At 43.7% G+C, this 11953-nt stretch overlaps 1 protein-coding gene across 1 annotated transcript in view; it reads left to right on the top strand.

Annotated features, from left to right (window-relative positions):
* Positions 1–7576: 7576 nt before the first annotated feature.
* tubgcp6 (tubulin gamma complex component 6) overlaps positions 7577–11953 on the top strand; it is a 50654-nt gene continuing 46277 nt past the window's right edge. The window contains exons 1-5 of the mRNA XM_063197131.1: positions 7577–7713; positions 8193–9008; positions 9284–9447; positions 9871–10087; positions 11606–11767. Of these exons, the coding sequence (XP_063053201.1) occupies positions 8235–9008; positions 9284–9447; positions 9871–10087; positions 11606–11767 (1317 nt within the window). The 5' untranslated portion in view covers positions 7577–7713; positions 8193–8234. The remainder of the gene's footprint in view (positions 7714–8192; positions 9009–9283; positions 9448–9870; positions 10088–11605; positions 11768–11953) is intronic.

Below are 11953 nucleotides of genomic sequence, written 5' to 3'. Positions count from 1 at the left end.
GATGCTAAGGGCCCGGCAGCACTGACGGGGCCCCTGGAAGGATGCTGATAACATAATTTGTCATTTTGGGAGACCAAAATTTGAATCTTTCATGGGGCCCAACATTTTTAGCGGTGCCCCTGGTTCTTTATATTCTTTATCATGGGATGCATCAGAATAACCCTCTTTGTGCACTGTGAGACTTGAATGTGGAGCTGGTGGCATGAGATATTGGCTATAAAATGGTGGTGTGTGTTTGTAGAATATTTAATGCATCACGTCTGGGTATGGAACATTTTACCAGCTCACAGAATATAAAGTCACAAAGTTTATAATGCTGTTTGTAGCAGTTGATTTTCATTCCATTACAGTTGGCACCATCATTATGGACACAGAACACACACATGCAAATTAAAGAGCAACATTATAGTCAGTTTTATCAGTCCAGTGCTATACAAATGTGAGAAACATGTATATTTCTTTAGCAATAAGACAACCGGAGTTTTTAGGCTGTCAATCAAGCCCACACAAGCTCAAGGATGAAACGATGAATAATTCATCTCGTAAAGACAAATAACTGAGAATTACTCACACGTTCAACCCCCTCTCAGTACTGCTGTATAAATCTGATGCAGGCCACTGCCACGGTACCTCGACCAAGGCCTTTATTGAACCTCGTTCTCACAGACAGTCAGCCAGCCACAGCACTGTGTAAAATTTTGTAGCCTAAATTTTAAATTCATGGTGCCTGGAGCCACTACAAGCTGTCCGGGCCCCGATGCAACAGAGCAACTCCAAACCAGGATGTCGTCTCTTCACAGCATCTCCCACCCCCACTGTGTTGGTGTGGTGCTTTGGTGAAGAGGGAGCAGGGAGTTTTCCCACAGAGTTTTAGCCAGCAGGTTCATCATTCACCGGAATCCATGGAACCTGTAGTCCCAATGCATCCCTGGCACATCCCCCCCTACTGCAACGGCAAAGTGAGCCTCGAGGTTTTGGAGTATGCCATGTCGCCTCAGGACCTGGACAGCTCAACAACACTGTGGGAACTCTTCATTTTACTCAAGGATGTTGTGGCAGTCTAATACACAGATGTAAACAAAAAACAACTTACCAGATGGGGAGAGAAAAAGAACTGTTCATGAAGTTTTTATTATGGTGTGCGATTCCTCCAATCCAGCAAAAAACTGCAGTGTGACCCAGAAAACCTGTTAAAAACATGGTATTATTATCAGATACTGTAAATGGTAATACATTTTATAATATGTACAAAATAATAATAATAATTAAAAAAACTTTTAATTTCAAGTGTGTCTACATTCTTCAGACCAGTGCCCATCTGTGAGTGGTAAAGGGAAATGTTTTCAACTTTTTCAACAACTGTGAATGTTCAATATTTTTAGATACAGCAGAAGGAAAAGTCTGTTAGTTCTAATTTACATTGTCACATTTTATGATTAATTCATGCAAAACCTTTTTTCCTTGGGGTTCACAAACTTCCCTCCAACACATGTTTATTCACGATGAGGATTTACCCAGCGGTACAGGCAGCATTCAGATCTATGTAGAGCATGCGAACAAAGAAAAAGCACCGTTCCTGTAGCCCTTGTGGGGAAAAACAAGTGTGTAAAGAAATATTATTAGAATTACCAAAATAAAGAAAAATAAATACGATGAAAGGGAAAATCATGTCTCTTGTCTCTTTCCATAACAAGTCTCTCAGCAACGGAAGCGATATCAAAGGAAGGCCTTACTCCCATGGAGACAAAGTTATGAGCGCACTGTGTGATTTGACGCATGATATGCAGCCAGGAAAAAGGACTCTCAGGACGTTGGCATCAATGAAGAATAATAAAACTTCATTATCCCAACCCCTCCTGATTTACCCACAAGATCCAGCTTCTCCTGCTGGAGTTAGTTAAACACTTTGATTGCAAGGAACGAATTGTTTGTCGACCCCTCGTGAGTGCAGATGTTTGAGTTGGTATAGATTTTTGTAACTCACTTCACAAGCACTGTTTATTACAATCACCCCAGCTGTGTATGAAGTGCAGGGTTTTTTTTCTTGTTTTTTAAAAACGATTGAGTGCTGGACCAGATGGTGGCAAGATAATGACATGGCTTACCAGGTGCAAAAAAATAACAAAGTTACTTTGGCAAGCCTGTGTGTGGCAGCAGGGAATACACAAAACATCCAAACAGAGTGGTCACTCCATCATCGCAGGCTAAGTGGAGAATGTCCAAGGGACTGCATGCTCAAATTACACATACACTTTCACAGTGCCCACATTTATTCAAATATGAATGAGTTATCTTAGCAATGCATTTCAGAAACCATGGGTTTCTTATCGGTTGCAGGGTTGTTTCCACAATGTTATGAGTTACTGCATCGTGTTGGGGCCTACATGTCCTGCAGGCAGCGGGGGGTTTAACTGTTTTGGGGCCCTTGTCAGGATTCAGAAAAGGGACACTCTTGATTTATTTTAGCTGGTATTTACCATGGTGGAGCTGGCTTTTGGGGGCCCCTACAATGGGCAAATTTCTTGGAGCCCCAGGCAATTGCCTAGTTTGCCTATTGGTAAAACCGGTTCTGTGTGCAGGGTTGATGTGGGATGTATAAATGAATACAATGAATGCTGAAATCTCACTCCTTGGACCTTGTAGAAATGCCTCCTTGTTTGTTACCTCCATGTGTACAGAATGACAATAAGTTACAACTTGAACTTGAACCAACAGATGAAAGGCAATGCCACAGCTGCATATTTACTGCTCTTAATTACCAAGTCAAGTGCACCTCTAATGAAGCAAGCTCACTGTTGGCCAATGGTAGCAGGTGGTCAGGTGTAAACTAAAACATCTTTCTGCAAGCTGAGTCTAGTCCAAGACAAAGTCATGTAATGGTGAACAGTTGGTTGAACAGCATAGACAAACCTAGACATAATTGTACCAATGGTTGGTGGACACTAAAAAATTATCAAATTTTGCCTATACCGTATGTTCAATGTTTGCACGCCATGACCAAGCACTGAAAAGATTTGCTGTGTTTTTTGCATTTATTACAGGTTTTTTTGAGGAGCATACCAGACACCACAGTGACTCATGTAGGCCTATACAGAGTCACCCATATTCATGACTCCTTTTTGCACCTTCCTTCAAAATGTGTTAACAGCGGGAGAAAGATAACGTCTTATCGCTTCACCGATAAACTATATTAGCATACGTGTGAGTGGGAAATGTGCAAATGGCAAAAGAAGCAGCTAGGTGAGAAGACAGTTGTTCTAATAAATTAAACATCAGTTGACCAAAAACAGATGTAGGAGTTGATTTCGCATGTTCAAAGGCTTTTTGTGTCCCCTCTGACATGACGAAACGTGTTTGAAGTTGTGAAGTGTTTGGGCTGCTGTGTGCATAATGTGAAGGGAGTGTAAATAGGCTGTGCTACTTTCTCATACACAGTGCACTATCTTGCCTCCTGTCCTGTTTTAGTTTTTTGACATTTTTCTCAATATGCTTTTTTTTCTTTCCTCAAGACTCAGCCTATCATTATCCAGAGAGCCCAGGGATGGCATGCTGCATTGTCAGGGATGTGCCACCTTCTCTTGTCACTGCATGTGTTTCATTATGCATGTGTGATTGTTATTATAGCAGTATTGTAGTGGGGGAAGATATAGAATGGAATAGGCTGTTGTTCTGTGGATGATATGGGGCAAGGGACAAAAATGTTATTTTTGGTCCTAACGCCTATTGTATCAACTGCTGCCAAAATAGTTGTTCTTGAATCTTTTCCATGAAGCTACAATAAAAAAAGACGTTTTGGATTGTTCTAATTTCATTTTAGAAGATATAGCTATGTATTTGCATAGTTTTGCATATTTACGTGCATCCTCAAAGTTTTAATCTTACAGCCTAAAATCTAAAAGCATCCCAGGTTCAGTTCTGATTGCACCTGCACTCACACCGTGTGAGGTGAAGTGTTGATTACTTACATTTTAAGATCAGGCACCAGAGACCGAAAGTGAATAATGCATTTAAATGCATTGGTTTCTCTTTTTTATCATTGAAGAGAAGAATGGTTGGAACCATTCATTGTGATTGTCAGCTTTTTCCTGTAGTGGTCAAAAACGTGCACAGTTTTTCCTGTACTGTATGACCATGGCCAATTTCAACAGAAGAAAAGTATGATTTGGCCTAACTATAATGTAAACTATAATGTTATATTCACTCCTTCCACCACTAGGCCTATATCCATCATTCTTTTGTTTCATTTTTTTTCATGTATAAACATGCAGAAATAACACTAAACAACTCATCACACACAATCACTCTGTTACAAGTCAGTGTCATCTTATTCAAAGACATAATTTCCCAAAGACACAATTTTCCATTCATGAACTTCTAAGGACAGGACTCATTTGGAAGATTCAGGCTACATGTCAGTATACATCTGGATACACAGTAAAAATACAACAGGGAATGTTGATTTTCTGAGATGAAAGGATTATGCTATTGTAGTTGGTTAAACCAATGGACTAAAGCTATATACGATATCCTGCATGTACAAATAAGAGTCTGTTACAGCTCAGTATTCCTGAAGTGGACTGATTAAAATGCAGTTTAATGCCCAAGAAAAAAAAAAAAAAACGTTTACACTAAAATGATACGCATAATCATTTCACTATCCCTTCTTACAGCTCTGTATGGCGTACATATATAATTTAGCTTCCATGCCTATTGGGTAAAGATGGTTCTCAGGGGAATTAAGTCCCCCTCTGGGATTATTTAGCATTTACATTTTTAGTGTCGTGCTTGAAGAGATGTGCTTTGTAATATAGGATTATGTAGCCTAAATATAACTTAATGATACATCATGCACAAAGTTTTTTTCCCTCAGGGCAATTTACCGAAGAAACATAAGCCTGTCAGTATAACTTTCTTGCAAAATGAACAGAATGACCTTATATCCCATGGGATTCTTCACAGGGAGGTTGTTGAAAGGATGCTTAGGCGTGACATTACGTCAGACTTGTCTCAGCTGCTTGAGAACCGAAGCTGGCATGAATGAATTCTCTGCAAAGTGTAATAATGACTTCTATCATTTGCCAGCAGCTTATCTTAAAAAACTTATCTTAAAACTTTTCCATATCTATAGTTTTTTTTTTCTCCAGATCATACGAGTCAGATTTTGAGGGTTTCTATCTCCATGTCACTGATTGTATGATCATCATACACTGTTAAGTTTCACCCAACTTTCAAATTGGTAAGCAAAATTGATAACTTGATTTCTCCACATTATGTAGCCTATGCGAATGACAAATGCAAGGCTCTAGCTGACTCCATAAGTTATGCATCCAAACAGCTGTGAGTGTGCTGCTCGTTGAGATTCAGCCAACGGTGTTATTCTCAAAGTCCCAGCCGCCATTCATCCTTGACACTGATGCCAGTGAAGTGGGCCTCAGGGCGCTACTTTCGCAGTGGAGGCAGTACTCTGAATGAGCACCCGCCTAATTTAGATGTGTGCTCAGCCCCCCCTGAGCGAAACTACTGCAACAACCACTTGATGAAAACTACTGCTGGGCCCTGGGCGTCCAGCGCTACGTAAGAGAGCACACCTGCCGCGCGCCCTCATCACAACCCCACTTATGAGGCTGCTGATGTTTAGAAGAGACAGAGGGGGCCGCTGCGCTGCTGGCTTGAGATTCCACCAGATTAAGACTTTTAAGATGCACCACAGAGCTGGCTGCCTACACCATATTACTTACGGACAACCTGTCGAGGCAGACAGCAAGTTTAGAGGAATGTCTCCTTCTCCTGCATGCCAACAGGAGCCAAGGAGAAACACTCTTTTAATCATGCACAGCAGCAGAAAGCAGTGTGCTCTGGAGCTGAGGGGAGAGTAAGGCACAGGGCCGGTTCTAGTCAATTTGGTGCCCTAGGCGAGCACCCCTCTTTGCTTTTGATGGAATTATATATTGGCATGTGTAAACATAGTGTCATGCACTACATCTGATCGAGCACAGTTGATCTACTACCTACATATGTAATGAGTGTCCATTAATAATAATTGTCAATATAAAACTTGATGCTTTATTTCGATTCTTTTTTTTAATTCTGTGGGACTTGGCGCGCCTAAGACATTTGGCGCCCTAGCCTAGGCGACTGCCTAGTCTGCCTATGCATAGCAGCACCGGCCCTGGTAAGGCACAGGTCTCTTCTCCTCTCCTCTGCCCACCTCCACAGCCCACACAGCCCTGCTGCAAGGCCTTAAATCATCCTGCTGGTTGCTTGCCAGCAAGAGCATTCTCGCCAATCATCCAGAGAGCACAGGGTGAATTTCATCAGACCACCACAGCCATTAAAAATATCGCCCGTTCTCACAGCAGCACAACCAGCAGTGGTGTGTGGTAGGATCAGTGTTGCCAGATTGGGCAGCTTAGGATGGCCGTCTGCGGTAGAAATGGATTATGGACCATAGAAATCAATAGAATTGGGCGGTATTTAGTAGTCTGGGCGAATAGCCGACTGTTGACTCGCGTCAATTAATCTTTGGGTGGTGTACAGAGGATGGCGTCGCGAGGCTAGGGATTTAGTGCTTCCAGGCGGGTTTTCAGCATTTCTTGGACTGGAAATCGTCAGCCTCATCTGGCAACCCTGGGTAGGATAGGAAGCCTCCTTCCTTCCAGTGCAGCTGTTGAAAAATGCCCAGTGACAAGTTCTTGTCCTTGCCTTTGCAATCTCATAGTGGAAAGCCAACAGCGCTGTGGTAGACATCTCTGCCTTGGACTCAGGGACATTTACTATTGAATCACACTGTCCAATAGCCGTAGCTGTGTTCAACTGGCTTTGACCCTTGAATTGCCCTTTGTGCTGAGAGGATTATGAGTTCAAGGGCATGCAGGTGGGCTGTTGTCTGTCTTCAAAGATAACCCTGATGTGTTTGCATAAGCCCTCCCTATCTGGCTCAACTTCATTTCAAACTTTATTCAATGGTAATAACCTAGGCCTACACTGGCTGCCACAGAGATTGCTGTGCATGGCCAAAAAGCAATTCACTGTTCAATAAGTGAGTGTCCTTGTAGCCTACTAACATTTTCTGAAGTCCTACTGTGTTTCAATAGTCTCTGTCTTTTCCTTACTGAAATGTCACAGAAAGCCACAGAAACAGAAAGACACGTTAGCCTATTATTACACATCATGAATAGCCTAACTCAAGCCAATATCCTTCTTTGGGGGAAAATGTTCAAAACACCTAAACATAAAATGCAATAGGCCTAGGCCTATGGGTGCTAGACCAGCCATATTATTATTATTATTATTATTATTATTATTATTATTATTATTATTACTGTCACTATTATTATTATTATTATTATCATCATCACCACTATACAGTAGAGAATTACTCGCCTTACCTAGGCCAGTCAAGGCCAGCCTCTGTTATCACAGGCGTCATCCGAGCTCCTGCGCGCGTTTTGTTGCCGGAAGCTGTCACGCAAGTAAGCGCAGTCCTCTAACCAATGAATGTAGTTAATTTTCTGCTCTGGCCAATCCCTTTCGCAAATAGGCGGGATTGTTGAATTCAGTCTCATGTTGTCAGGGAAGCGCAGTAGGATGGAATGGCCGCAATGGACTGTACTTTCTTAAATAATATTTTAACACAACACAGCTTTTTAGAGAACGATGCATGTAATCGTGGCTGACCGAGAAACAGCAAGAGCACGCTGGTCACCTCACCAGGTAAAACGCTAGCTTATGATTTCAGTGAATACAATGCTTTGCTAGCAAGCTGTCTTGTGTTAGCATGTGCATAATCAATTACATGTAACGGCCACAACACCCTCAAATATCTGTTAAGGCAGGCATTTCTCATACTGCATATATCATGCCATTGTCATACAAAAGCAAGGTTCTATGTCCATACTGTTGTTAAGCGCGAGCAAGCATAGTCCTACTGTATGATGGTGACTAGCCCAGCCAATACGAACCTAGTCGGCGAATATCTCCTATCTGTTTTAATTGGAAGCATATCCATTTAAAATGCTATCCCAGACGTGTAGATAACTATTTAATAGTGTTGCACGCGTTTCGTGTGCTGTACGAGCTACTTTTGCACGCCTGTCTCGTTTAGACCGCCCCACCATAACATTGACATTCGATGTAAAGGCCGCTAAAATGACAGTAATGTTTATTTACCATCGTGTTTCTTTCCCTTTCAGTTTTCTGTGCAGTTGCTTTGATTCACTCGGCAGCCGACTACGATGTCAGCCTGTCACGACAAAGGCGGCATTAGCTGCAACAACAGCAGCATCACAGACTTGCTTGGGGCCCTGTGTGACAACAGTTTGACAGGAGTATCATGGAAGCGACGCGCCCTGGGCGGCATCTCGCGGGAAGGTGTGCGTCGCGCGCTCCGCAGTCGGGCTTATGGGGCTCTCCTTGCCAGACTTTTCCATGACGGCTCGCCCAAACCGCCTAGCCCCCTGAGCACCACCCCTTCACGTAACAAAATGCTGATGATCTCCTTCAACCTGCGGGTGTCCGGGTGCCCGGAGGAGGCGGAGAGGCTCGAGGAGCTCTTGGGAGAGCTTAAGGATGGGCCGGCCTCCGGACTGACTGAGCTGGACTCCGTGCTGGAGCTCCTGGTGCAGCTGGCCGGCTCGGTGCCTCCACCCCCGTCCTCCTTCAGCAAGGACTACATGCGGCGGGAGCGTCCTGTGCTGCGCAGGGCTCCGCTGGGGGGCTACCAGAGCGAGGAGCTGCAGAGGCTGGAGGCCAGGGCCTGGGCTCTGGTGTGTGGGGAGGAGTGGGGCAATCTAGGGGGTCTGTGCAGCTCAGTCGCCCTGATGGATGCCCCGCCAGGGGTGGGTCTGCTGGCTCTGAGGCAGGGTGCTGAGGTGGAGGAGCGGTTCGAGAGGGACACCAGGCTGTCGCTGTTCGGAGCCCTGCACCACTCGCGTACCGCAGACCTGGACGTCAGACTGGACCTGCCCCCTGTGCCAAATAATGCAGATGTGACTGGCTTGGCCATCAGGGTAAGGTGTCAATGGCAGCAACCCATGACAGATTACAGAAATTATTTATTTCAGAGATGGCTATAGTGAAGGAGCACAAGTTACCCCATTTGGATTCTGTTCTCCATAGTGTCAAACATGCATTTTCGTTTTGTGATGAAAGTGCATTATTCGTAACCTGGTGACACATTGGACGCCGGGCGGGTGGGGTGACTTCTCTCCTCTTTGCCATGATGTCCTAAAATAATTCATACTTTTGCTGGAAAATGACAATCTGTACTTTTTGTTTGTTCCAGGTTCCTCCATGCTTGGACCAGTCTGAGGATGAAGGATTCCAGTCGGCGTCCAATCTTACTCCAGACTCCCAGTCGGAGCCCAGCCCCATCCCGGAGCTGGATGTGTGGGAGGCCCTGCGCACCTTCAAGCCCGGCAGACGCCGCTGCTGGGAGTCCATAGGCTGGTAAGAGGACCAACATCCAGCTGCTGTGCTGACATGCAAGACATGCAGACACTTTACACAATGCAGTGTTGCTGCATTACACACACGCACATAACCTATTGTTATAAGCTGAATAAGTTTAACTTGATCTACATCTAAAGCGCATGTGTACATTTTTTGGACATTGTCATTAAAAAAACTTGTACTAAGAGATGCAGTATGTGGCTCTCTGTGGGATATGATATTGGTCTTTCAATTAAGGAAGGTAGAATAAAACAAAACTACACTTCACAAATGTACCTTTTGATTGAAAAAAAAGTGTTGCATACATATTCATACCATAGTAAAAAAAAACCCTCATGGTCTTTACTCAAGCTGGGCCTCAATCACTTTCTGTACAGTAACTTCGCTTAAAAAAAGGATGCATTCGTTTTTTTTTCTCAGTCCCCCTGGTCAGACGGTGTCTCCGTACCTGAGCGAGGGAGGCCGGGTGGCCTTCGACCAGCTCTACCGGCTGTGGGAGGGTGAGATCAGGCTGGTGAGCTCCACTCAGACCCCCTCGCCCCTGCTGCCCCTGCCCCTGGACTCCCAGAGCCAGCTGGTCAAGGATGTCCTCAACGTGCTGATTGGCGTGGCCTCCACCACCTTCCCCCTCAACCAGGTAACAAGGTCCAGATATGAATATAAATTGGTAGTTTTTTTTAATATGTGATGCAAGGGGGTTTTAGGATCGCTAAAAAGTAGGAACCATTACTATTGGAATGTGTCCCATGTTTTGCCCTTTTTGAGCTAGATTGTCTGGACTAGAAGCCTAATTTTTGTTAAGCAGAGTTCATGACGACTAGTCAAAAACCAGCAGTGTTTTCAACGTGCTGCTTGGTGTGGCCTCACCTAGCTTTTCCCTCAACCAGGTAACAGTGGTCCAGATATGAAGGCTCATTTGTGTGGCCCAGGGACCACAGATGTAAATCATCTTTTTAGCTAACTGTTGTACTGGAACTGCCCTGTGCATATGCATTGTCTGTCAAGTAAGGCGATAATCTAAACTAAACTAAACTCGTCAGTGCAGAGTGTAGGATGATTAGCTATAAATCAGCAGTGTTAGTTTTTCCTCTTCTCAAAAAATACACATCCATGCTGAGAAGAGTTGAGATCATGAAGAAGCCACTCATTGTTTTAGATCACAGCATTGGCTGCTGCAAGAGCATGCATTTCATCTTTGACAATCTTAAGCTTTATAGTGTGCGGTCACCAGTGATGGATACTTTGGTCTTGAATGGTATAATACAGTACCACATACTTCTTGTTGTACTTCACTAAATTAGATGCTTATAATTATTTTAACCTTTTTCCAGTTACTCATGAAATAGTGTAATACACCTGTAATAACTGCTCAGGTACACAGTGATTTGGAAAATGCTGTAGATTGTAGTCCCTGAATCCTTTTTGACCATCACTTACATTTTAGCTTGGGCCAAACTGCACTCTCTGCTTCTATTTCCTTGGATACTGTGCATTAGGACAGGCATTTTGACTCATGTAGGCAAGTCTGTGCTTAACATTAATTCATGCACGAGAGCATCAACAACAACCCCCAAAAAAACACAAAGACGAGACACGATTCTAATTAAAAAGTAAGCAGTAAAATTTAAAAGAATGGCAATGCAATTATAAAATGTGAAGTAGAATGCTTGTAAATATGCTCTGCACAACAAAATGTGAAAAAAGTCATTTTTTAATAATTCAGGAAACGGCAGATGTGAAGTAGATCCAGCTAGAACAGAGGGGATATTGGGTTGCATTCACATATGTTTCCAAATACAATGACACCCTGTAGGGAAATGAGTCATTTGCCACTGCTGTGCCCTGCTGGGAAAAAATTCACACGGCCTTAGCGTCTGCGATGCACAATTAATTAATTTATTTAGGCCCAATTGAACACTTCTCAACAAGCAGGATTTTGTGTTTATATGCCCACTGCTATTAGGTATTTTCATAAGTCTGAAACGATATACTGTTCTGCTCTGGATGTAAAACAAAATGAAGAACCTACATTCATTTTTTTATAGCCTCCTCAGGTTCTCAGCTTGACCAATTTAGCTTCCATTACAGACTGTACATTATATAACTGCATATGCCTAGTACTGAATATTATAGCACATATTTCCCCCTGCTTTAGGACTCTGTGCAGTTTGACGTGCGGCCTGATGTGTGTCTATCGGGGGCGTCCCCAGAGAGTGTGTCCCGGCTGCTGTGTGAGCTGGCGCTGTACGGCACACACTACCTCCGCCTCAGCCGCTTCTCTCTGCAGAGCGCACACAAGCGAGGACTCGTCTTCCAGGTAAGCACACTCTCACAAGGGCTGCTTTCCAAGGTAAGCATGTTCTCATGAGACCCGGGCTGCATCCGAAAACCTGTGGTAGGCACTGCCTGCTCACCAGTAGCTATCACTCAATGTATGTATCATTCTATGTGGAAAGCCCTCGTCACTACTAGTAAGCATACATCAGACGTACTGCAGCACTGC

This window comes from Engraulis encrasicolus, chromosome 4 (assembly GCF_034702125.1).
Source record: "Engraulis encrasicolus isolate BLACKSEA-1 chromosome 4, IST_EnEncr_1.0, whole genome shotgun sequence".
In the NCBI taxonomy this organism is placed as follows: domain Eukaryota; kingdom Metazoa; phylum Chordata; class Actinopteri; order Clupeiformes; family Engraulidae; genus Engraulis; species Engraulis encrasicolus.
The sequence above is the reverse complement of the archived record's forward strand: the minus strand, read 5'-3'. Positions and strand labels throughout refer to the sequence as shown.